The 27,851-nt window shown below is 40.5% G+C and overlaps 1 protein-coding gene and 2 long non-coding RNA genes across 4 annotated transcripts; all 3 read left to right on the top strand.

Moving 5' to 3' along the window:
• The first annotated feature begins 3,613 nt into the window (after nucleotides 1-3,613).
• Nucleotides 3,614-6,042, top strand: LOC121991335. Its single transcript, XM_042545346.1, has 2 exons — nucleotides 3,614-5,975; nucleotides 6,017-6,042. The coding sequence occupies exons 1-2, from the start codon at nucleotides 3,614-3,616 to the stop codon at nucleotides 6,040-6,042; spliced, it is 2,388 nt and encodes a 795-aa protein (XP_042401280.1).
• A 308-nt stretch (nucleotides 6,043-6,350) lies between these two features.
• Nucleotides 6,351-9,759, top strand: LOC121988722. The gene is made up of 3 exons (XR_006114092.1): nucleotides 6,351-6,644; nucleotides 8,696-8,796; nucleotides 9,634-9,759. It is a non-coding gene; the product is annotated as an uncharacterized LOC121988722 (long non-coding RNA).
• A 6,035-nt stretch (nucleotides 9,760-15,794) lies between these two features.
• On the top strand, nucleotides 15,795-16,332 carry LOC121988723. 2 transcript variants are annotated; one of them, XR_006114094.1, is made up of 2 exons: nucleotides 15,795-15,932; nucleotides 16,004-16,332. It is a non-coding gene; the product is annotated as an uncharacterized LOC121988723 (long non-coding RNA). The 2 variants fall into 2 exon arrangements; XR_006114093.1 differs by having other exon boundaries at nucleotides 15,795-15,936.
• Nucleotides 16,333-27,851: the final 11,519 nt, after the last annotated feature.

Below are 27,851 nucleotides of genomic sequence, written 5' to 3'. Positions count from 1 at the left end.
CTAAATTATATATCATCTCTCTCCTAGCAAAAACGTCATTCACATATTGCCTTTTCAAACAATACGATCTATTATGCCATTCTACTAAAATACAACACATTTGAAAAAACCAATTCACTATATTCAAAATCTCCAACCAATGCATTAACACAACAACTAATTTCCTTTTTCTCATTATGTTCCTGGTCTTTAAACTAAGACGAGTCATGACTGCAAAATAAATAAAACCAATAAATGAAAAGGTGTTGATTTTGATGAAAACAAGATGCTGATTTTGATGAAAATATATAACAATGTTTGAAAGTAACATTACTTATAGCTAATGCAAAAAAAATACATGCATTTAAATTGTTGATGGTATACACAGAATGACCATTGCAACTTTTGTTGCTCTTTATTGTGATTGACATTGGTGTTAGCGGTATCAGATGTGGTAAACAATTCATTGTTAGCGGATCTGAGTCGTTAGAGGTATCTTCTGCTTTCCTATCCTTAGTACATTTCCGTAACCCCCCACGTTTGATTTGCTTCAGAGAAAATTAAATTATAATCTATTATCTTCTTGGCCCACGTTGCAGAATTCTTCTTCATCTTTAGTAAGAATTATCTATGGACTTGAAAGTATTTTTTCATGTTGCCATTTTGGTTTCTCATTGAAACAGAAGGATTTTGTTACCATGCTGTGTTGACACCGAACACTCTTCAAAGCATCCCTAGATCACCTAAAATGAGTTTCAGTTCTATAACCTCCTTTCACTTAGCATGTTTACCTCCAAATAAATGTCTATAAAAATATAAAAAGTTGAACTAAAAGATTTATAGTAACATGTAACAAAAATAAACAAGCATTAAATGTTCTCTTCATAGTCTACTATATGAAATAAACAAAGTTTACCATCTTTAAGCAGAATAATGATTCCGATGCTGATGGAGGTGGTGGATCAAAGCCTTGGCGAGATTTTATGGGGAATAGAGGTGAGGGAGGTGGTGTCGGCATCGATGCTGATGGAGGTGGTGGATCAAAGCCTTAGCGAGATTTTATGGGGAACGGAGGTGAGGGAGGTGGTGTCGGCGTCGATGCTGATGGAGAAAATTTGTGGATCAAAGCCTTGGCGAGGGTGGTGTCGGCGTTGATGCTGGTGTCGGCGCTGATGCTATTGTCGGCGCTGATGTTGTTGTCAACGCCGATGCTGATGGAGGGGTTGGATGGAGGTGGTGTCGGCGCCAATGCTGGTGTCGTCACTGGATGGGCGCTGGGATGAGTGGGTGAGGAGAGGGAGAGGTGGTGTCGGCGCCCTAAATCGCTGGGATGAGTCGCGAGGAGGAAAGTGCGACGGGATGTGTCGCACGACAGGATGGAGAGGAATGTCGGGAAAGGAATTAGCGTTATATTTGGTATAAAAATATTTAGGGTTGTAATGTAATCGGATTACATGCTATTTGGCTTGTAATCCTGGATTACATTACATTACAAAGTTAGAGCCAAACAAAATAATCAACTTTGTAATGTAATCTGGATTAAATTATAAGGCAGATTACAGGCTATCAAACGCAGCTAGATTTTGAAATTCAAACTGTAGTGTATTATTGAATTTTTTTTTTCTTAATAAGTAGCAGACTTGAGAATACTGATTATTAGGATGGATTTTCATGTGCACATTTCTGATTTATCTTGATGGCTGATGAAAATTTTTCGTAGGATCGAGTTGACTATTCTATATTCGATGTTATCTAATCTAGTTAATCATTTATTTTTTAATGGGTAGTGGATCTGATAATGTTGACCGACTTCTATATGTACTTTTCCGATTTATTCAGATAGTCGATGGAAAATTATCGTGAGGTCGCGTGATTAATCAACGTTGGATTTAGAAATTTTAATCAATTTATTAAATGAGTATTATTACTCATACTTGAATTTTAGTTTCTTAAATATCAAATTAACATTATTGAAAATTAAAAAATATTTTAAAAAACATATTTTGGATATTGTAAAAATAAGTGTCTTTTATTTTCATCTTAAAAGTATTCTATTTTGAAAAATATTTAAACAATATTTTATTTTAATTTTTTTTTTTTTATGTTGTAACAGCTTTAGTTAAACTTATTGTGACTTAGTAGTGATCAAAATTCTTAAGACATAAGTAGTTTTAATTAAAATTATTATTATTTTTAATTGTCATAATGTATTTTATTTTTTGAACCGATTAATTTTAGGGACACATCCCATCGGTGATGATGATAATCTTATATAATTTACTTAGTTATGTCTCAATTCTGAAAATTTTGAAATCTCCGTCGAGGTCTAACCACTGTATTAATACCAATCGGAATAATTGATTGATGAATTTTTATCAAATTAAATAATTTTAATTAATATTTAATCATTTCTAATCAATATTAAAATAATTTGAACTGAGTTTTTAAGAGTATTTTCAATATATTTTAACGACCAAAATTAATACAACAGCAATAAAGCTATTTTAGAGAGAAAAATGAGTGCCCTTTTTTATTTTATTATTATTATTTTTCAAATAACAAAAATAATTTTTACCCAGGATATTTTTTAAAATACAATTTTTATATATATTGTTTTTCCAAAAGTTGATATCCGATCTATCTTTCGCTGGCCTTCAAGCATCCGCAACGCCGCGTTAAAGCAGCATTATAATGCTACTGTAGTTTTAACGCGGCGTTGCAGAATGCCGCGTTAAAATTAATCGTTTGAACGCGTGCAAACTTCATGGGGTCGGTCAGGGCTGACCCACTCCATATTATAAATATAATTTTAAAATTTTATTTATTAAATAATTTATAAATTAAAAAATTAAAAAAGATAATAATGAGTATGATATAATTTATAAATTATAAAATTAAAATAATAATTTAATTATTTTAAAATATATTTAAAATATATTTATTTAATATGATATAATTTTAAGATGGTTGAGTGTATTGTAGGACCCATAATTAATTAGTGTTAATGTTAATAGAGATGTGGATGAAAGAAGAAGATTGTTATAATAAGTATGTGACCGGTGAGTATTATACATTGTAGCACTGTGGATGCCCTAAAAGTCAGTAGTCGAAGCAAAGACAAGAAGGCGGCGATGGCGTGCGGCGCTGTAAGCTTCCGTTTCCTCTCGCCTCGGATGCCTCTTGATAAGATCCTTTAATGGATCTATTCAAATAAATCCTTTAACTTTATTTCCTTTTTAAAATAAGTTTTAGACTTTTTCTTTTTTCTTCTATATAAGTTTTAATAAGACATTTTCTTTTAAAAATATATTTTTATTTTATTTTTCTTTTATACCTTTTCTTTTGAAAAGGTAGTTTAGGTCTCTATTTAAAGAGACGTTTTGTAATTATGGAAGACAAGCAATTTCCCTTTTAATTAATCAATTTCGTTTGATTATTGGAGGTCGATCCCCTCGAAGCGATCACCCTATCCCCTTTTCCCTTTTTCTTTCGATTTATTCACGTGATAGGCCCCAGGTTCCTATCAACTTGGTATCAGAGCAGTTCACTTCATCTTCGCCCTATAGTATCTTGCAGCAACTTCAATAAGCGCATGGTCTTAACCCGACTTCAAGAGAAGAAAATTCACTCTGACATGACGACCGGAGGATCTCATCCTGACGCCAAATGGGCTTTGGAATTTGAAGCTAAGCACGAGACAAGGATGGATAAACTCGAAAAAACTATGGCATCGTTGGTCACGATAGTGCAAGAATTGAAGGATCGTTTAGAAGTAGATTCCAGCTCAAGCATACTAATCAAAAGGGGAAAAAATCAGCAGTCTCGACAACAACAATATGACCAAGGTGCAAACTCAAATGAAGATCGAGAGCACAACTATCCACGTATGAAGGTGGAATTTCCTCGCTGGGAGAACAATGATCCGATTGGATGGATTTCAAGGGCTGAAAAATATTTTCGCTTCCACAGCACATCAGACAATGCAAAGGTAGAACTAGCATCTATAAACCTCGAAGGCGATGCCATCCAATGGTATGACTGGCTTGAAGCATGCCATGGACCTCCAAAATGGGAGGAATTCAAAGAAGAACTCATCAATCGATTTGGTCCCTCCGGTTATGAGAATGTTGATGGAGAATTGGCCAAAATTCAACAGACTTCAACCGTACTAGAGTACCAAGGACGATTCGAGAGACTCTCTAATCGAACTCGTGATTGGTCAGAAAAGCAACTATTGGGCACTTTTATTGAAGGACTTCGCCTTGATATACGACAAGAAGTAAAAATGAATCAACCCCGCACTATGAAGGCTGCCTTATCCTTTGCACGACTACAAGAAGAGAAGATCAATGAAGAAGGAAGAAGAAATAACAAGGTAATTCTTGAAAACCCATCACATTATTCAACACCTCGTAGATTGACAAAAGAAGAGATCAAGGAAAGGATGGCAAAGGGATTATGCTGGCATTGCGATGAAAAGTGGCACCGTGGTCATCAATGCAAGCAAAAAAGGATACTGATGATTGAACCAATAGAGAACTCTGAGGAAGAAGATGATTTCGATGAAGGTGAAACACAAGATAATATCAACGAAGTACAATATGATTCTATGGCAATATCAGTTCATGCCTTAGAAGGACTACAAACTCCACAAACGATGAAGGTAAAAGGATTCATTAAAAAACAACCAGTAATGATACTTATAGATTCAGGAAGCACCAACAATTTTCTAGACTCAACCTTGGCAAGCAGGCTTAAACAAAAAATAGAGCAAGCATCTACATTTGATGTTAAGGTGGCGGATGGAAGATCACTTACAAGTCCAGGAAATTGCAATAGTATTAAAATTCTCTTACCCAATTATGAATTAATAACAGATCTCTTTCTTCCTCCCCTAGATGGATGTGATGTTGTACTTGGAGCACAATGGTTGAAAACATTAGGAGATATAATATGGAATTTCTCTCAACTAACAATGCGCTTCCAAGATCAAGGAAAAGAAGTTTGCATCAGAGGCAAGAAACAAGATACTATCACACCAATCAGTAGTTATCAGGCAGAGCAGTTATTAAAGAAAGATTGCTATATTTTTCTCATGCAACTTTCTATCAAAAAAGATCCTAAAGCAAATGTTAGGTCTTATCGCTACCCTTACATACAGGAGGAAATTGAGAAGATTGTACAAGTGATGCTTCAGGTTGGTATTGTTCGCCCAAGTATAATTCCATATTCTTCTCTAGTACTGCTTGTACAAAAGAAAGACAAAAAATGGCGAATATGTATAGATTACCCGACACTCAATAAAATTATAATGAAAGACAAGTACCCCATCCTCATCATTGATGAACTACTTGATGAATTAGGAGGTTCCTCATTATTCTCAAAGTTGAATCTTCGCTCAGGCTTCCATCAGATAAGAATCCATCAGCCAAACATTCCAAAAACAACCTTTCAAACTCATGATGGTCATTATGAATTTTTAGTCATGCCTTTCGGTTTAATTAATGCACCTTCTACATTCCAAAGTTTGCTGAATGATATCTTCAGGTTTTACCTCCGTCAGTTTGTTTTGAATTTCTTTGATGACAACCTTGTTTATAGTTCATCATTTGAAGATCATTTGCATCACCTTTATAAAGTACTAACTCTTTTGTGTGAGCATTCTCTTTATGTGAAAAGAGTTAAATGCAGTTTTTGGACAACTAATGTGGAATACCTTGGTCATATTGTAAGCCAAAACAGAGTAGCTACTGATCCCTCAAAGGTGCTAGTTTCAAAGAGTATTAAGGCATTACGTGATGTTCTGGATCTCACAGATGCATTTAGATGGTGTCTTGAAGCAAAAAAGATATTCCAGAATTTAAAGGAGGCTATGATGACAACACTAGTTCTTGCACTACCTAATAAGCAATTTGTTATTGAACCTGATGCATTCGAAGTTAGAATCGGAGCAATACTTATGAATTATATGATACCATTCAAGAAAATGTTTCAGAGTTTATTGCTAAATAACCTTGAGGACAAGGTTGTTTTGAAGGGCGGTGGAATGATAAGATCCTTTAATGGATCTATTCAAATAAATCCTTTAACTTTATTTCCTTTTTAAAATAAGTTTTAGACTTTTTCTTTTTTCTTCTATATAAGTTTTAATAAGACATTTTCTTTTAAAAATATATTTTTATTTTATTTTTCTTTTATATCTTTTCTTTTGAAAAGGTAATTTAGGTCTCTATTTAAAGAGACATTTTGTAATTATGGAAGACAAGTAATTTCCCTTTTAATTAATCAATTTCGTTTGATTATCAGAGGTCATCCTCTCGAAGCGATCACCCTATCCCCTTTTCCCTTTTTCTTTCTATTTATTCACGTGATAGGCCCCGGGTTCCTATCACCTCTGGCTTTCGTCCCCTCCGGGTTGTCTTCCTCTCCTCCTTCCTCTTCCTTCTCCATGTCGGCCGATGCTGCTGCTCCCCTCAAAATTAGGGCAGCAAGGGCGCCGCCGCCGATGCCTCCCCTGAACCCCCCTCGATCCCTTCCTCTCCAAGCTGGCCGAAGCGGCTGCTGCCGCACCCGACTCTTTGGCTTTGGCGTCGTCCGGCAATCGCGACATGCCGCCCTACCTCGATCTCTTTGCCTCCCCGACGCTCATGGCTAGTCCAGCACAGGTACTTTCTAGATCGGTTTCATTTTATTCTGCTATATTTTGAAATATTAATTATGATTCCGGGTGATTTGAGTAAAAAAAAGGTTTTTATACCGGGATCAGGATTGAATGTTATGGGAGGTACGAATAGATGGATCGTATAGTTTATCTTTCTGTTCGTTGAATTCGAAGTATTAATTTGGGTGCTGAGGATTTGTGTCAAAAGGGGTTTTTCATTCAGCACCCGAACAAATCTTCTGGGAGGTCCGCAGTGATGGAAACGAGAGCGTTCATAGACGTTAAATTGTAGGTTATTACAAAAATGCTTAATTTGTAAGGATTTTCTCCTTTAAAAAGGAAAGAATTTATCTTATAAGATGGAAATGAGTTATCTTAGTAAGTTTGATAGGTGAAATTTTGTTTTAAAAATTGGAAAATAGCAATTGGTTCAGTTGAGTTAGCTAGGGAATTGGATGAAGATTTTCAAATGGTAGTGGCAAGGGTAAAAGTTGTTTATAATACCACCTCGAGCAACAAAAAACTGTAACATTCTGGTGTTTGAATCAACTGCCATATAAGAAAAAAGGAGTTTTTCTTTCTTTTTATGTAAATGTTAGTTGAGTTCATTGGATGTGTTTTAGAATTGTTTTCAAGTTTCTGCAACATTGTTTATTTATCTATGGAAATCTATAATGACTTTCATGTACTACATTAGATTTTTTGGTAATATAACTATGCACTAGTTGTATTCCAAACATTTGATTTATTAGTACCATAAATTTGGTGTCTACATTACAAGCACCTGTTTTGGTGTCTTTCATGTTCAGGAAATAATTATTGTAATTTTTAGCAACGTTCAAAATATCAAGCTGTGCTGAAATTCAATTTTTATTTGGGACGATATTATTTTGGTACTATGCCGATGTTTTGACATAAGGTGCTGGTGAAAAATTGAATGCAAAAGAAGGAAGCAGATAAAGAAGAAGAAAAAAGAAACACAACTATATATCTAAGTTAACATTGTATCCGATCTGGAATGATATAGTTCTGATGTTGTATTGAATGAGCCCAAACTGCAGAAATAACAAACAATATTTCAATTTATCTCGGCACATATTGTAGCATGCTAAGATGTATTGAGTGTCGACATAACATGACAGTCATTACCATTACTAAATACTGGGTAAATTATCTTTGTTGAGCATTATCAATCTTTGTTAATTTATGTGAACAATAAGTTTCGACCATGTCGCTTGGTAGATTGGGCATGACATGAGATATCAAATCATTATTTTTAGTTTACATTGACAATTTAAATGTTATAGTCAAATTCTTTAGCTTTTTGATTAACAGAAGTACTCTCTTCCTTTTCATTATAGCATAATCTCTCTCAATTTTCATTCATAAGAGTTCTTTCCTATCTTAGGTATCATCTTAGGAAATAATTTAACTACAATGGAATAAAATCACTGAAGTTAGCCGTGTTTAAATGCTGCAACAAAAAAGTACCTCACACAAAATATTTTCCTCGTTTCATTATTGGCAGAATGAAATATAAATGCCAATATAGTTAAACAAGAACATCAGCATTGAATTTCCTAGCTATGTAAAAGTTTAAAATAGCAACAATGACCTTACCTTTCTGCAACAACATCAATTCCAGCACTGACATTGGTATTTTGAATCTTGATCCTCTTCCTTTGTGTGTTAGATTATTTTGTTTTTATGTTCACAAGTTGCTGGATATATTTATGGTGTTGCATTTTTGGTACTCTTTATATAGCCTATTCTTTATATATTGAGTAGGTATATTCAATAAAAATTGGCATAGATTGGTTCTTCTTCTAAATATCACATCATATTATTTCCTTTTTGCTACAATTAATGGTGAGCTATAATCAATGTATCTGCAATTTCAAATAACCTCAGTTTTTCTCTGCTTACATGTTATTGCCATGTTTTTTTTTTTTAAATTCTAAAGTTGCTTTGTTTTGTTCCTCTTTATTTAATTAGAAAATATAAGTTTATTTTTTTCAATATACTTATGGTTTTTGTTTTATAAACCTTGATTAGGTAGAACGTTCTGTTTCTTATAATGAACATGACCAAGAACACCTCCCCCAGATTTGCCGTCATTACTTCTTCATGGACGAGTTGTCTACATTGGCATGCCGGTCAGTCTTGAAGCTTAATTTTCAATTGCATGTGATTGATAGCTATATTCTTGTCATCACCTAATGGATTTTACTGTTTCAGAAATGAGAAATGTTTTCCCACCAAGAAGTTTTTGAGATTTCTTGTCAATACTAATATATATTTTTTTACAAAGTTCAAGAAGAAAAACACTTGAGAAATGCACTTTTCATGGATCAAAAGGTGGCCCATAAAATGGTAGTGCCAATAAGTATGGCAAACTTCCTGTACTAAGTGCTATCAGGAAAGATATTCCTCTCTGATACTCTTCATTTACCAACTGTGCCCTTATTGGACATTCAACATTAACACTCCAAGTTGAACATCAACAGCCTTGTTAACCAGTTGACAAGTTAAGCTTGTAGAAAATGAGATTGCAAATACCCAGACCCATACTTGTGTCAAACAATCATACCTGAATCAGAATAACATAAATTACCACCATGTATAAAAGATTGGACATATGACATCAAAAACATTGGAGGACTTGAATCGGTTTTAGTGTACGTCATGAAGTCATAGAAGAGACGGAATAAAGGGTTAGGAGAGTACCAACTTTTTACTTTTCCTTATTGTTTTTTAGTATAGTGAGGAATAGAATTATTTACTTGACAATTTTTGTTGTCTGTGTGCAAGTAAAGTAATCAACCACATGGTCCGAGTGCCAACAATTTGTATTGCCTTTTTCTTTTCATTTATTAAATATAAAACTTTTGTGCACACATATGTTCTCCTACTCCCAGTATGTTAAATCAAATTTCCTTCAACTATAAACAATTTCTTTTTAACAATAATCACATATTCATTATTTTTAACAGGTTTCATTTTTTCTGACTATCCAATCTTCTATGGAGCATTAATTATAATATTATAGTTCTCAGGTCAATCTTTGCACTTCTACAACTTCATCCTTATTCCTTGGAATTTTTATTTACTATTATACCTACGTCATCATTGAAAAAAATGGAAAGTAGGGGAAATGTTGAGTGTTCGAATGTGGTTGTTGAATTTTAATCTCTTTTGCTTTTAATTAATAGCTGATGGTTTTGCTATGATGTCACTGTCATAACTTATTAAATGAAGAAGCTTGATAATCACAATAAGAGTGTTGAATTTCTATTTCTGATTTTTGCAAATGTAGCAGAGAAATTTATGTTATAGGTGATGGATATGCTATGAATTCTGTCATTATATTTCTTCTAATCTTTACCATCTTCACTTTTACTACTCTTTTGACATGATAGATATGATTCCTGTTGAACTAACCCATCTATTGTGGACAGTTGGTGCCAGTTGTTACAGAGCTCGTGATTGCACAATTGCTTTACTTGCAATGGATGGATGCAAAAGAACCTATTTTTATCTACATTAATTCGACTGGAACAACACGGGATGATGGTCAAACTGTAAGAAGCCATTTTACCATTTCTCTCGCTTTTACCTGAATCAAGGAAAACTGACATGCTCAAATTTGAGTCAATTTTTGCTGTCTATATTTTTCACAAGATAGACCTATAGATACTGTGTTGTTTGCATTACATATATTATGTGAATATTTCATTTTAACCCCATGGTTTACTCACTTTTTGAAAATTCACCATAGTTTTATAACCTTCAATATGCGTTCCAGAGTTTGCGAAGTGAAGCTTGGTAAATGAAATTTCCCTGATATGTGTGCAATTAGGAATAGAAACCAATGCTCCGTTATAAAAATTAGGAATTTCAGTTTATTATGCAGGATTTAGGCTAACTCACTGAAAGTAATCTTGGCTATTCTTCCATACATACTCCTTATGAATAAGGTTCTATATTTTAGCTCTGATTTAGTGCTTTTGGTGTTTCTAATCCTCAGTTTGCTCACCGTTAGCCTTTTGAATTATGCCTTTGGTGTTCTGGCGCAAATATAATGTTAGATTGTTTGGTGTGTTTCTTATTTGCACAACAGATCTTTTTTTGCTAACATATGAATGGACAAAATTTAGACGTATCTGTGTATTAGCTTAAATTAATCTATGGAAATATTCTAGAGAGTTGCTAATCGCAATCAAATTGTGATTGGCCAGTGGTGATTGCAGTCTTTCTGCTTCACCTCTTTATTTGCATGATCTGTTGCTGGATATTCTGACTGGCTAATATTAATCAAGTTAATGAACATATTTAATATGTTAAAGAAAAAAATGTTCAATATCTTCAACTTTTACAGGTAGCATTGGAAACAGAAGGTTTTTCTATTTATGATGCTTTATAGAATGAGGTATGTCCTATCGTCCATTGGTCCATGCCTTTCCACTTCACTTCTTTTTATTTCTTATTGTTTGAAATGAATAATAAAATCTAAAAAATCCCAAATAATTAACTTTTGATTCTCAGTCGTGACCATAGACTTCTGATATAGCTAGGGCAGATATTGATTTGTTTAAAACAGACTGTGCATATTGGCCCTAGCCTTCTCCGGATACCCAGAAATCTTCCTGAAGATCGAAGCTTGAACCTCGTTGGGGGCTCCGGTATCGATCTCCTCGCTCCAGACCGCTGCAAGAGCGTCTAGGAGAGAGGGTGTGTCCAGGAAGACCTTTTTTGGAACGATGTGCAGCTTGCCATCGTGGATAAAAATGCGATTGCCAGCTGTATCAGGTTCAAGCCTGCGGGGAAGAGCAAAGGCGGCTTCGATGAGGAGGAACCGAGGAACTCGCCATCGGAGTCCCAGACGCGAGCGGTGAGGGAGGCAACTGCGGAAGTGGCGGTGAATAGGAAGGCGACAACGAGCCATTCGTCATCGAGTCGCCGAAGCGGAGTTTGCCATGGAGGTGGGGAACGGGGGGCGAGTGGCAGAGGGCGCATGGGGCGTCGAGGGAGGATGGGAGGGAGAGGGCGAAGGGTTCGTGTTGCCACACGTAGCCGCTGGAGAGGGGGGAGAGGAGGGAGTGGAGGTGGAGGTGGAGTGAGCGGAAGGCGGAGAGGGCCTCCTGTGGGGGAAGGGCGGTCTGGAGATCGGGGCAGACGGCGTAGAGTACGGCATCATCGGGGACACGGTGGATCGGTGAGAGAAGAGGGCGGCGGAGGTGGGTTTCATGTCAATGACTTTAATGGGCTGTGAAAAACCCAATTAAAATCCATTTGCTCCACTCAAATATCTAAATAAAACATACGAAATAAATTCTCCTTAATTCAATATAAGAAAAGTAAATTTTATAAATAATTGTGGAATGCCAAATATTATAACAATAAATAAAATTTGTAATTATTATAAATTTATAAATAATTGTGATATTTACGCCCTTCTACCACTCTCTCGTATATAAACTCCTAGCTCGAACTCGGCATCGTGTTTTGACACAGCGATCACTCTCTCTCCATTCCAGTCTTAGGTCGGAAGTTAGGTCTCCGCGTTCATCCTCTGGTAAGTCCGTATTTTATCTGGCGTGCTGTTGAAGATCGATCTTTCTTTTCTTCGCTGTTCGATTTATGCCATTCTAACTAATTTAATCGCCTAACAGCGCTCTTTGTTCATCCTCTGGTAAGTCTGATTTCTCTATTCTATTAGCTTCTTGTTTATTTCATCTGGCGTGCTGTTGAAGATCGATCTTTCTTTTGTTTCTCGTGATTGGGTTGTTGTTCGATTTCTGCCATTCTAACTAATTTAATCACCTAACAGCTCTCTGCGTTCATCCTCTGGAAAGTCAGATTCTCCATTTTAATAGGTCTTTTGTCCGATTTCTGCCATTCTAACTAATTTGATCAAGAACATCGATCTTCTTCTTTGCTTCGCTGAGCTATAGGGGGGTTTTAAATTTTCTTTATCCATATTTATAGAAGAGATTTTAATTTTGTTTGTTTTTTATAGCTTGATCAGAAAAATGACCGGCGGAGAAGGCAAAAAGGATAAGGAAAAGCTTGGCAAAAATATTAATGATGCAGTAATGAGGGTAAGCAAACTAAACTTGTAAGTATTGCTTATTTAATTTCTTAATTAACTGGTATGAGATTTAAATTTTAAGAATTTTTTATTTAATTTACCGGTTAAATTGCATAACTATTTTCTGATCTTTTGGATTACGATATTAGGTGATATACGAGTCTAATAATGATTTATACAATTTTATTATAGCAATTAGAGAATACAGATTTGTACATGTACCTATTATGCCACCATGATGGTGTACCAAGAACCACCGATATAACTAACAGACTTGCTGTTTTACATTTGGATTGGATAATATCAAGGTACATTATAGAGATTTACTCCATATATCTATTTATTATTTTTTTAGTATATTTTTCTATTAGCCGTCATAACTTAACTAACAATTTTCATGTAGGCCATTGATATATACACAATAATGAATTCTTTCTTCCCCGACGGCGGACAAATTTTGTCCGTGTCTATCTATCCATCTGTAGAAATTCATGGACCTTTTCCTTTGATCGCTGGAAATGATTCTAAGACTGATATGGATGCTATGGTTGATTCAGATGTTAAGATAGATATGGATGCTGAGGTTGATTTTGATGCTGAGGTTGTTTCTGATTCAGAGGTTGATCTTGAAATATTACGTGCATACAAATTAAGTAAACTAAGGTAAATATAGTGAAGCGTGTTTTTCCTAAATTTTTTTTTGCAGCTATATTTTATAATTTCTGTATTACTTTTTTTCCACTCAGGTATTATTATGCCATAGCCATTTTCGATTCGGCTGCAACTGCAAATATGCTTTATAATGCTTTAGATACAATTGAAATCGAGGACACTTGTAATATGCTTGAACTACGAGTTTCAAAGATTCATCTTTCTGCAAAAAAGATGTAGCATGCGAAGGAAGAAAATAATTCTCAGCACTAAAAAATAGCTGTCGAACAACTCGACCAATCCATCGAAACACTAAAAGGGCAGTACGACAGGCAGAGTGTGTCTATGTCTCTGTATTTAGATGTATATGAGCTTTATTTTCTTGGGTGATAGTGTTTTTTCTCTGAGTGGGTAAGTTTCTTGCTCTTCTTGATCTTCTTGTTGCTCTCTTTTCTCGGGTCATAGTGTTTTTGCTCTGAGTGGGCAAGTTTCTTGCCCTTCTTGCTGTTCTCTGCACCCTTTGTTGTCCGAGCTTGAGCTTGTTGATTATGAGGAGCATTTCTGTAAAACAGAAATAAAATTGCATAAGGTCATATTTTTTTATAAATCTTACTGAATACTAACCTATTAACTTTTTCATTTTTTCTAAGTCTTCTTTGTTATTGTCGTCACTCCCATAAGTATTTACAGTAAGTAGAGCTGTTCTGGTCTTGTGTGCTTCTCTACGCTCTTTATCACTGCTTGATGTTAGATATTTATCATAATTGTCAAGCTATATTAAAAAAAAAATATTAATCTATAAATTGGAAACTGAAACAGAACAATCAAAGAAAAAAAAATTATCACACAAGCATACTCAAATAATAAATAATATAAATCTGATCAACATTCAATTTTTCTTATAATAATTTTTTTAGTACTAAATCCTCTCCATCCCAAGTTAATTTTTTTTGAAACCATGAGGGTCGTTTCGTACTTTAACCAAATTTCAGGGAGTAAAATGTCATTCGTCCTAAAATTAACTTGAGATGATGGAGAGGATTTAGTACTAAAAAAATTATTACAAGAAAAATTGAATGTTGTTCATATTTATGTTATTTATTATTTGAGTATGTGATAGTTTTTTTTTCTTTGATTGTTATGTTTCAATTTCCAGTTTATAGATTAATATTTTTTTTTCATAGCTTGACGATTATGATAAATATCTAACATCAAGCAGTGATAAAGAGCGTAGAGAAGCACACAAGACCAGAACAGCTCTACTTACTGTAAATACTTATGGGAGTGACGACAGTAACAAAGAAGAATTAGAAAAAATGAAAAAGTTAGTAGGTTTAGTATTCAGTAAGATTTATAAAAGAATATGATCTTATGCAATTTTATTTCTGTTTTACAGAAATGCTCCTCATAATCAACAAGCTCAAGCTCAGGGACAACAAAGGGTGCAGAGAACAGCAAGAAGGGCAAGAAACTTGCCCACTCAGAGCAAAAACACTATGACCCGAGGAAAGAGAGCAACAAGAAGAGCAAGAAACTTACCCACTCAGAGAAAAAACACTATGACCCAAGAAAATAAAGCTCATATACATCTAAATACAGAGACATAGACACACTGCCTGTCGTACTGCCCTTTTAGTGTTTCGATGGATTGGTCGAGTTGTTCGACAGCTATGTTTTAGTGCTGAGAATTATTTTCTTCCTTCGCATGCTACATCTTTTTTGCAAAAAGATGAATCTTTGAAACTCGTAGTTCAAGCATATTACAAGTGTCCTCGATTTCAATTGTATCTAAAGCATTATAAAGCATATTTGCAGTTGCAGCCGAATCGAAAATGGCTATGGCATAATAATACCTGAGTGGAAAAAAAAATAATACAGAAATTATAAAATATAGCTGCAAAAAAAGAATTAGGAAAAACACGCTTCACTATATTTACCTTAGTTTACTTAATTTGTATGCACGTAATATTTCAAGATCAACCTCTGAATCAGAAACAACCTCAGCATCAGAATCAACCTCAGCATCCATATCTATCTTAACATCTGAATCAACCATAGCATCCATATCAGTCTTAGAATCATTTCCAGCGATCAAAGGAAAAGGTCCATGAATTTCTACAAAGTCCATCTGCTCCTGCCCAAATGCAGATGGATAGATAGACACGGACAAAATTTGTCCGCCGTCGGGGAGGAAAGAGTTCATTATTGTGTATATATCAATGGCCTACATGAAAATTGTTAGTTAAGTAATGACGGCTAATAGAAAAATATACTAAAAAAATAATAAATAGATATCTGGAGTAAATCTCTATAATGTACCTTGATATTATCCAATCCAAATGTAAAACAGCAAGTCTGTTAGTTATATCGGTGGTTCTTGGTACACCATCATGGTGGAATAATAGGTACATGTACAAATCTGTATTCTCTAATTGCTATAATAAAATTGTATAAATCATTATTAGCACACAAGACCAGACTAGCTCTACTTATTGTAAACACTTCTGGGAGTGACGACAATAACAAAAAAGATTTAGAAAACATGAAAAAGTTGGTAGGTTACTATTAAGTAAGATTTATAAAAGAATATAACCTCATACAGTTTTATTTCTGTTTTACAGAAATGCTCTTCGTAATCAACAAGCTCAACCTTAGGACAATAGAAAGGTGCAGAGAGCAGCAAGGAGGACAAGAAATTTGCCCACTCAAAAAAAAAAACACTATGACCTGAGGAAAGAGAACAACAATAGGTCAAGAAGGGCAAAAAATTTGTCCATTCAGAAAAAAAATACTATGATCCGAGAAAATGAAGCTCGAGTACATATATATCTAAATACAGAGATATAGACACACTCTGCTTGTTCTACTGTCTTTTTAGTATTTCGATGGATTGATCGAATTGTTCTACAATTACTTTTTAATGCTGGGAATTATTTTCTTTCTTCCTTTGCATGCTGCATCTTTTTTGCAGAGAGTTATTCTTTGTTCCGTTTTGTTCTTTGATTTGTGTTTGCAGAATTTGAGTGTAGGAAACTGATGATCAGAGAGTTATTTTTTGTTCTGTTTTGTTCTTTAGTTTGTGTGTGCAAAATTTAAGTGTAGGAAACTGATGAATCTTTGAAACTGAAGCGTTGAACTGCTTGTTCCTTTTGTGGGTTGGTTTGCTGCATGACAGATTATCAGCCTGCTTTAAAATTTGATTTGCATTATCAGCTGTTCATTCGATTAGTAGTTGATATTCTTTTAGTTAAATTTTTAAATATAAGTTGATATTCTTTAAACCAAGCCTTTCACTTGGAGCCTCTACGTAATTTTGTTAAGCATACATATTAGACATGATATTATAATTATATTATTAGTTCTAACTCCAAGCTAGTGACTTGTACTGAAGGTCATGTTGCCCAGACACGCCAAACTATCCATCAAGTGTTGGATCTCTATCCATATTGCCCATGCATGTCACAAAAAAACAGTGATTATTTATGTGTGACTTGAATTGATTATCTCAAAATGTAGGCGATCGTCAATTTTGTATGAGGCTGAGATGTCGAGTCGATATATGAAGCTGATGTCGAAGATGCTGAACAAACCCGGAGTTGGAGTCTGAATGGCTTACATGATGGTGGGTTTAAAAAAAAAAAAAAAAAAAAAAAGGCGAATGCGTTTGCCCCCAGCGTCCCCGTCAATTCGTCCCAGGGTCAACACGGAGAAGGTAAATCACGGGCGGTTACTAGCCTTTGGATTAGTGACTAACACATGAGGGAGACATTTACTTTGATTTTGCTGTGATTCGAACCTCAGACCCCATGGTGGTAATATTTTATGTGCTAGCCACTAGACCTGAATGACTTACATGAGAAGCATCACTTGAGGGACAAAAACGTCGAATGCTGCAGCGGTATAGTCCCTTTAAAGCATATTTGTCCGTTTCAGGGAGCGAGGTAGCGAAATCACAAACATATTGATCCGGTGATGAAGAGGGGTCCGTTTAGCAGAGAGGTCAATAACACGGTGAAGGTCAAAGTTCAGGCGGTCAACGTCCCGTACCGTTGGCCGATCGAACGACCCACTTGCCCGACCGGCTCGAAGGACAACTGAGTTGATATCAATCCAATGATTACCACAGCTCGATGGCATGCCGAACTTCTAACGCGCAAACAGACAAGGTATGCGCCGAGCGACCAGCCTGCTCGGACTCACATTGGCAAAACAGCGACGATCGAGCAGATTACATTTCGACACAGCTTCTCCGTTCTGTATAGCAGCGGAGCCCGGACAGTGGGATGTTGGACGAGTGATCATTTTGCTCGGCTCGAGGACAAGATCGTCCGGACGACCGAGTACTGGCCGAGCAACTCTTCCGCTCGGCTTGTAACAGACAAAAGGAGGATTAAAGGATATCTTTCTGGGAATCTGTGCCATCGACAGACGGCATGCTTGGCGGCATGGTCAGGCAGAAGATCGTACGACGGAAGTTCCTGCTGTCTTGTCAGAGATATGCAGTCCACCAATGGTCAACAAGAGCGCTACGTCTCTAGCATCTATCGCCTCGACTCTCGGACATGATCAAATTTAGTGTCGTCTGTGGGAAGACACTTGCATCCGAGCCGAGAAAATAGATGAAGCTGGACGACTTCACACCGTGACGCTCACTCAAGAGGAGCTCGACACGCTAATACAAGTGCGAGCGGCAAAGATCGTCGAGCAACAACAACAAAAGGCACTAGCCGACCGGCTGGCGCAACAAGCAACGTCAGTCTCTAGAGGTCGAGCGGCTCACAACGACCGACCGGAGCAGTATTCTATTGGGGGACAAAATAGACTGCCGATCGACACGCATGGAGAAGCTCCACCCGCGCCTATTCCATTCCACCGGGCTCTGTTCCAATCGCCCTCAAAGATTGCGCAAGCAAATCAAGAGAGGGGATCTTCAGACGAAGCGCTCGTTCGGGACGCAAGGAAAGGCAAGGCACCCCGAGCCGACGCGTCTCCCGTGCGGATCAACCGGCAGTTCTCCGAAGCAATACTTCAAGACCCATTGCCAAGGCACTACGCTCCATTGGCAATCGGAGAATACAATGGATCGACCGATCCGGATGATCATCTGGGGAAGTTCGACAACGCTGCTACACTTCACCAATACACAGATGGGGCAAAGTGCCGACTCTTTCTCACAACGTTGTCCGGCTCGGCCCAGTGTTGGTTCAAGAGGCTGTCAGACGGATCAATACAAAGCTTCAAGGATTTCCGAACGGTTTTCCTCCATCATTTTGCAAGCAGCAGGCGCTACAAGAAGATGAGCGTCAACTTGTTCTCTTTGAAGTAAGGGTCGAGAGAAACCCTCCGAGCATACATCCAATGCTTCAACCAGGTAGATATGGATATCCCCCCGGTCTCATTTGAGACCATGATGAATGTCTTCACCTAGGGGCTCGTAGAGGGGGACTTCTTCCGATCGCTCATCAGGAAGCCGCCCCACGACTACGACCATATGCTCAAGAAGGCTAATGAGTACATAAACGTAGAGGAGGCCCAGACAGGCAGAAGGAAAGAGGCGCCATCCGAGCCCACGGTGCCAACCGAACGGCGACCGCCGAGCAAACACCAACCGCCAAGGGGGCCAAGAGTTGAAGGCCGATTGCACCAAGAAACAAGGGCACCAGCCGTGCAGCATGTGGCTTCCGATCGGCCAAAAACATCGAAGGGCAAGGTATGGACGCTTATGTTTTGTTCCTTTCACCGGTTAGTGTCACAACACTCGTGATTGTCGCGGGTTTACACCGATCGCCCGATTGGCACCAAGGGGTTATCGTTGTCAATCGTCTTCACCCGACCGACGAAACGGGCATCAAATCGCCAGGCGACGAGAAGATGCCAGGCGGTCACCCGAACGACAGCACCACCATCAACAGAGGAGCAATGACCATCCTCGAGCCTCACACGAGTGACACAGGCCGTCCGCTCGGGAGGAGGAAAACAAAAGCAATGCCGCTCGGGAAGAAATAAGTATCATCACCGGCAGACCAACCAGCGGTGACTCTAACCGAGCCCGGAAGTCATACGCTCAGTGCTTAGAAATTCACGCCGTGGGCTGTAGTCAGGAGAAGACGCGTGGGTCCGAAATCAGCTTCGGACCCTGGGACCTCGAAGGAGTGGTAGTCCCTCACGATTACGCCCTCATCATCCGAGCGGTAATCACCAACTATACAATTCATCAGATTTTTGTTAACACAGGGAGCTCGGTGAATATAATTTTCAAGAAGACTTTCGATCATCTCCAGATCGACCGAGGTGAGCTACTGTCGATGACGACCACACTATATGGGTTCACAGGCAACGATGTTCTACCGATTGGCCAAGCCAAGTTGGCCATATCGCTCGGGGAGGAGCCGCTCAGAAGGAAAAGAACCACAAACTTCATTGTGTATGCCCTCTCAGCTTACAACGTCATTCTGGGTCGACCGACCCTCAACGAATTCCGAGTGGTAGTCTCAACGTACTGCCAAAAGATTAAGTTCCCGGTAGAAGACCTAGTAGGAGAGGTCAAAGGCGACCAGTTGGCCGCTCGACGCTGTTATCTCGAGATGGTCAAAATTGAAGCCAAGTCCGCTCGGAAGACGCCCCGACTAGAGGTAAGCGTCACCACTGAAAACCCTCCTACTCTAGTCTATGAAGAAAAGAAAGAAGTACAAATTCACCCCCGTCTAGTGGAAGCAACAACTTTCATCGTGTCCGACCTAGGAGCTGAGCAGAAGGCGGAGCTGGTCGTCTGTCTCCAACAAAATCACGATGTATTCGCGTGGTCGGCGCACGAGCTCCTCGGGATTTCACCTAGCATCGCGTAGCACGAGTTTCACGACCGACCTGACGCTCGACCGGTGAAGCAAAGAAAGAGGGATTTCAGCGCCGAACAAAATTTGATCATCCGAGCAGAAATAGAGAAGCTCTTGGAAGCCGGACACATAAGTGAGGTTCAATTCCTGAGCTGGCTTGCGAATGTAGTGCTGGTCTCAAAGCCGGGCAACAAAGTGGCGAGTCTGCATCGACTTTCGGGACCTCAACAAGGCGTGCCCGAAGGATTTCTACTCGCTGCCTCAAATCGATCAGATGGTAGACTCCACTGCCGGGTGCGAGTTAATATGCATGCTGGATGCATATCAAGGGTACCACCAAGTGCCGCTCGCTCGAGAAGATCAAGAGAATGTCAGTTTCATCACGACCGATGGAACATATTGCTACAATGTCATGCCGTTCGGACTAAAAAACGCTGACACTACTTATCAGAGGCTGATGAATAAGGTGTTTCAACGGCAGATCGACCGCAACATGGAGGTATATGTCGACGATATACTAATTAAATCCCTCCGAATAGCTGACCTATGTGCAGATATCAAGGAGACTTGCCAGACATTCAGGGCGTACGGAATCAAGCTGAATCCAAACAAGTGTATATTCGGCGCAAAAAGCGGGTGATTCCTAGGTTACATCGTCACTGAATGAGGCATCGAGGTGAATCCTAGCAAAGTGAAAGCACTGCAGGATATGCCACCGCCAAGAAATCTGAAGGAATCCCAACGTCTCACCGGTCGGATCCGCACGTCTCCCAAGGAAGAGACCGGGGCAACGCCCTTCCACATGGTATATGGCGGCGAGCGGTCGTTCCCGTCGAAGTCGGGATTGAATTCGACCGGATACAACACTACAACTAAGACAACACCGAGCGGAGGCTTCTGGAGCTGGACTTGGTGGACGAAGCGCACGCTAAAGCGGTCGTCCAATTGATGGCATACTGACAAAGAATGATGCAGAGCTACAACCGAAGCATTATCCCAAGATCGTTTCAGGTTGGCGACTTGGTGTGGAAGAAAATAAAGCCGGTCGACGATGTCATCAAGCTAGAAGCTTCGTGGGCTGAGCCCTTCAGGGTCGTGGAGAAGCTCCGTTCGGGCGCCTATTATTTAGAGGATAAGGATGAGTGATGACTGGAGCGACCATGGAGCGCTAACTATCTCCAGCCTTATCGGGCCAAGTAAAAGGTGCATCGGTATAACAGTCAAATATATCTTTATATCCCTGTGATCTTGGTGTGCAGGGCAGAAATAAAAGACTCAAATTTCGAGCTCTGTGCCAAACGACCTAACAAATCATCGAGCGACGACGTTAAATCCTATTCTTCACCAACGGTCGAGCGGCGACGTTAAACCCTAGTCTTCACCAACGGGTCGAGCGGCGACCTTAAACCCGAGTTTTCGCCAAATCGTCGAGCGGTGACGTTAAACCCTAATCTCCATGAACAGTCGAGCGACGGCCTTAAACCCAAGTCTTCGCCAAATCGTCAAGCGGCGACATTAAACCTTAGTCTCCACCAACGGTCGAGCGGCGACCTTAAACCCGAGTCTTCACCAACGGTCGAGCGGCGACCTTAAATCTCGGTCTTCACCAACGGTCGAGTGGTGACCATAAACTCCGGTCTTCACCAACGATCAAACGACGACCTTAAACTCCGGTCTTCACCAACGGTCGAGCGGCGACCTTAAATCCCGGTCTTCACCAACGGTCGAACGACGACCTTAAACCTCAGTCTTCACCAACCGTCGAGCGATGACACTAAACCCACGACTTCACCAAACCGTCGAAAGACGGCGATTAAACGTAAATCTTCGTAAATGGTCGAGCGACGACCTTAAACCTGAAAGGTACAACCCTACTGATTTTATCAACGGTCAAACGACAATCTGAGCCCTCGAATATTCCGCTCGCTCGGGGCCATGTTGGCAAATGCTTCGCTGAAGGCAATTGGAGACTGGCACTTATCGCAGACCGGAAAGAGCAAGGGAAAACACGAATTATAAAAAGAAAGCTCGCCGAACAGGAGGATATTCATTAATCAAAAAAGGGGCACAGCCCAACGACGGGCATACATTCAGACTTGAAAAAGAAAATTTTCTTACAAACTTTCTGCCTCACTCAAGATAATCAAAGACGTCATCAGACATTGAGTCATTAAGCTGGTTGCGATTGATGATGTCGTCGGTCAGGGCCTCAGGGAGGTGACCGTTCACCTTAAGCTGACCGATCGTCCCATCAACGGCTAGCTCGAAAGCTCAGGCGATCCGCCAGACAACTTTGTCAGTAAACTGGTCAGAGCGGAGATACTCTTGTTTCATCACTGCAAATCAGCTTGGCTCGTCCTGTTGATAGACCGTCAGGGCGGAACGGGAGACCTCTAGGGCAGCTTCGGCATCTAGGGCTGTGCAAAAAAACCGACAAACCGAAAATCAGACCGGAACCGGTAGCTTACCGGTTAATCGGTTAACCGGTTTACCGGTTGGTTCCCGGTTTTGGATTTTTTTTACCGGTTTAACCGGTAAACCGGTAAAATTGGGAACCGACCGGTTTTCTTTAGGAAATTTTTAATTGGGCCTTTAATTAATTAATTTGTAAAAAAAAGCCCAATAACCCACTTTACTAAGTAACTTACCCAAGTCCAAACGGTACCACTTCTCCATCTGATCCCCTTCTTTATTAGCCGTCTGACAGATTTGGTTCGTGCAGCTCATCCTCAATTTCCCTTGTGCAGAGAGACAACAACAGAGAGTGTTACAAGTATGGAGGGTGGTGGTTGGTGTGGTGGACGGGCACTTACAGCATGGTGCTCTCCAAGGCTTCCTTCTTCCGCAAGAAGTACCTTGATCTTTACACAAATCACATGCCTAAATCCATAAAACAGACACAGTATGTCACCAAATACAGGTCACAAATTTACAATCTTGCTCAACATCTATCTCAGAAACCTGTATTTTCTTATATATCCAACAAAGTTTGTGTTGAGTATTTTGATGGATAACTTTGCAGAAACTGTGAAGATATTGCGATGTCTTTTTCTGGTCGCAAATGCAACAGGTGCTCCACCAATTTGGGTGAAAGGTGAGGAAGGATTTTGATGCATGATTTTACCTGTTCTCGGTTGGAACCGGTTAACCAACCGGAACCGGTTCAACCGGAACCGGTAGAACCGGTAAGATACCGGTCGGTTAACCGGTTTTAAATAAATCATGGTAAATCAAAATTAACCGGAACCGATAAACCAGTAAACCGGTTAACCGACCGGTTGAACAGGCCTATCGACATCCTGGAGCTTCTTATTCAAAGACTCCTCTCAAGCCACTCGCCAGGCCCGCTCGGTGATCAGATAGTTCTCGGCTTCTTTAAGCTTTTGGGCGAGCCGTCGAGCCTCCTGGTTCTTTAGCTCTAGATCGGTGATGGTTCGCTGTTTCCTTGTGGTGGTCAGCTCGAGCTTTTTTTCGTAGGTCTTCAACTGTGTCTCGATCTGGGCCAGCCTGATCGGTCGACTTTTGCTGCTCGACCGACTTTTGCTGCTCGACCACAAGGAGTTGTTGGGCTTTCTCCAGATCGGCCTTTAGCTTGGTGACCGATGGTCCTTCGGAAGAGGACGCTTCACCAGAGATCTTGAGCTTCTTGAGCTCGTCCTCTACAAAAGCAAGGCGCTGGCACATGGCCACGCTCTCCACCTAGTACTGCTAGCACACAAAAAAATTAGCCCCGATTGGAGGTAAGGCGTAAATTGGTTATTGAAAAACGTACTCCCGTGGACATCTACAGATGGTTGTTGTCGAGTTGCCCGCGAGACATCGTGGCCGCTTGGGCCCTTGCCTCCTCCCAAATACCGACGAGTGGCCCGCGGATCAAAATCTTGTGTTCAGGGATGGTCGGACGGGCGCACTGCTCAAGGTAGTCCTCCGTCGGAAGGTTGATAGTCGTCACTCATCGCCGGCCGCTCGGGTCAGACGAGGAGGAGACCGCCCGACCCGAAGGAGCGGCGGCAGACGCCGGATCGATCCTGGACACCAAAGGTTTTCGTAGGGTTCAGGGCGGTAGCAAAAATGAGACCGGGGGAGCAACGATGGCCTCTAATGATGGCTCGGCTAGAGATGGTGTCCGATCGGACGAAGTGGCTTCCACTGTTGGGACAGCCACAGGGGAAGAAGTGTCAACCCGCTCAGCGGTACCCTCGATCGAGGTGGCGGATCGGGATGTATTTTCCGTGTGGCGCCTCTTGTGCCTGACGAGTGGCAACCCATCATCTGAAGACCTGGTACCTTCGGTCCGAGCGGTGGGTTGGGCTTCGAGAGTTGGGAGCGGCTCAGCAACTTCTTCGATACTAGCTGTTTGAACGACGGTGGTGGTCTCCTCGCTCTTGGCTTGTGTGCCTTTGTGGGAACCGATCGACGCCAAGCCAGGCTCGCCATTTCCTTGGCAGCAGCCGCCTCTATCTCAGCATCCTTCAGCTTCGTCAGGTCGGCCGCGCGCGCTCGCATCATGATTTCAGCTACAAAAGAAGAGAAGAAATCAGTTAGATTCTAGGAAGAAGGGTAAGAAAACCCATACCTAAGCTGCTTGGGAGCCTCGCGCGGATCGGACTCAGCCCGAAGATATACATAACGCCCTCTAGCAACAACTTGTGGATATCGTATTTCTGACCAGCTAGCGTGCTCACGACGTGAAGGTAATCCGGTCGGCTCTTATACTTATTCAGGTCAGGCTGCGAGGGTAGTCCGACCTGCCATTGGGTCCGGAAACTTGGTCGTTCGAGAAGCCGTATGAAGAAGAAATACTCCTTCCAGTGTTTATTTGAATTAGGCATCTTATCAAAAAATACTAGACCAATCCGAGACTGAAAGAGATAGGTCCCCATCTCGGATTGCTTGGGGTAGTAGAAATAATGAAAGACTTGAGGGGTCAAAGGGATGTCGTGCAATCGGAACATGACAACAACATTGCACAGCAGCCGAAAAGAATTTGGGACGAGTTGCGGAAGAGGAACACGAAAATAATTACAAGCTTCGATGACAAAGGGGTGGATAGGAAATCACAGGACGACTACAAACTGGTCTCGGAACAAACAGATGGTGTCGTTCGGCGGGTAATTTGGTCGATCGGACGAAGAAGCCAAAATGACCTCATGATCATAAGGGATTCCAAAGACGTTTCTAAGACTTTCAGCGTTGCCCGCATCGAACCTGGTTTCCATGGAAGAATACTAGAGCCTAGGCGAAGGGTCCGACGGCTATGAAGAACTGACCATCGTCAGAAAACGAAAAACAGGAGGTTCGATGGAAGTTTTAACGGAACAATAAGCAGGAAATGCGAAACGAACACTGGGAAAATTACGGGGAACGAAGAGGGATGCGACCGATTGGAGAGGGGAAGGAATGGGAGGGCTTACAAGAGGAGAAAGTGTCATCGCAAACAGGAGCGAAGCGTCGCCGGAGCAACGACTGCACAGGAACTCGCCGACAGCCTTCGTAGAGAACGCAAGTAAGAGGAAGAAGGCGACACCGCGGCTTTATAAAGCTTGAGCTCGGTCGATCGGGGTCGTTCGATCTAGGTCACGGAAGCCGATGCGCAAATTCAGTCGTTGAGTTCAAACCGTCAAACGTCACATCAACGTCTGTCGCTTTGGGTGTGCGATGACGACGACAGTGGCACGTGGCACACGCCTATAGGCCAACATTTAATGAACGCCATTAACAGGTGTGAGTGCGTGCTTGGCTTTAATGGAGATGATTTGCATGAATTACGGAGGGATTCTAATGATGTCAGCGTTGTCCGCTCTCAGCCAAGGACAGAAACAGTAAATTGCTCCAAGTGCGAGTGTGCGAAGTACCGATCGGCCTCAATGAGTAATCTCAAGGCTGTCCGACACCCTCAGGCGGACTGGTCGGGGTCCAACCAGCATCACGGCCGATCGTCCAACTGATCTCCAGACTGGCTTGTCCAGTCAGTCGGACTTGCAGCCTCCTTCGACTAGACTTGAGGGCCGGGGAGGCATATGATCCGATGATGAAGAGGGGCTCGCTCAGCAGAGAGGTCAATAACACGGTGGAGGTTAAAGTCCAGGTGATCAACGTCCCGTACTGCTGACCGATCAGACAACCCACTCGCCCGATCAGCTCAAAGGACAGCTGAGCTAATATCAACCCAATGATTACCACAGCTTGGTGGCATGCCGAGCTGTCGACGCTCAAACAGATAAGGTATGTGCCGAGTGGCCAGCCCGCTCGGACTCACATTGGTAAAATAGTGACGACCAAGCAGACTACATTCAGACATAGCTTCTTCGTTCTGCATAACAACGGAGCCCAGACAGTGGGATGTTGATCGAACGACCATTCCGCCCGAGGACAAGATCGCCCGAACGGTCGAGTGCTGGCTGAGCGACTCTTTCGCTCGGCCTGTAACAGACAAAAGGAGGATCAGAGGATATCATTCTGGGAATCTGTGCCATCGACAGACAGTATGCTTGGCTACATGATCAGGCAGAAGATCGTACGACGGAAACTTTTGTTGTCTTGTCAAAGATATATTTAGGTCGTTAAGGTATGATGTCTGGGATACTTTTCTAACACGTCTTTTAAGGATATGTTTTGAATAGCGTGTGCTTCTCAAGAAGGATGCATGCGCTTCTCGGGAGTCCTATATAAAGACCTCAAGCTTCGACGGAGATATGAATAATTTTTACTGTAACTAGTTACCCTGCTATTTTGCTTCCTCGTTTCTTCTACATCGTCGATGGTTGACTTGAGCGTCGGAGGGTCATCGCCAAGGAACCCCTCTTCGACTCCACCAACTATCAATAGGAATATCATATCTTTAGTATCCATCGTCTCGACTCTCATATAGAATCACATAACTTAATATAAATTGACGTAGCAAACTATACGTAGCAAACTAAGTATTTATCGGAACACTATCACGAATATTTATTAAAAGAAAAAATTATACGAATATTTATCAAAAGAAAAAATTATACGGCAAAATGAAAGACTAAGAAATGAGGGAGTCAAATGGAATGATCTCAGACTTCTAAGCGTTATCATGAGTAGCGGTGGAACGAATTGAAGGATTTCACAACAAAATGAAAAAAGAAGAAACAAGGAATCCAGATGGAATATGTCTCGGAACGATCCTTTGACTCTCCTTCTCGTCAGAATTCTTCACAAAATTCTGTCACTCTTCTCACTTGCATCTCACGGTTGCTTGCTTTTTGTTTTTCCCCTTATTAGAGAGCCAGCCTCTTTACAAGGAGCGCTCAATTTGCATCACCGGAGAGGTGGCATGCATGCAATTCAAGACATGTGACATGTGACATGTGGTCAAGCAGAGCCACATGTGGCATGATGCCAAGCGAAGAACGTGGTTGTCAGGCAAAGCAAAGACACGTGGAGCACTTGGCAAGAAGTAGGTAAGGTGTGTGTCGTTCGTTTAAACATGCGTGCAACGATATATGGCGCCTCATGTGACTCCTAATTGAATCATGGAGGTTTAGCAAGACTTGTCATAAATTTTGTCCGATCACATGAGCATCGTTTAGTTACGCGTCTTTAAAATTTTGTATAAATATATTATAATTAAAAATTAAATCATAGATATAAAAGTGATAATTGA

Source organism: Zingiber officinale, chromosome 6B (genome assembly GCF_018446385.1).
Source record: "Zingiber officinale cultivar Zhangliang chromosome 6B, Zo_v1.1, whole genome shotgun sequence".
NCBI classification, from domain to species: Eukaryota; Viridiplantae; Streptophyta; class Magnoliopsida; order Zingiberales; family Zingiberaceae; genus Zingiber; species Zingiber officinale.
This window is presented reverse-complemented; position numbering and strand designations above follow the sequence as displayed.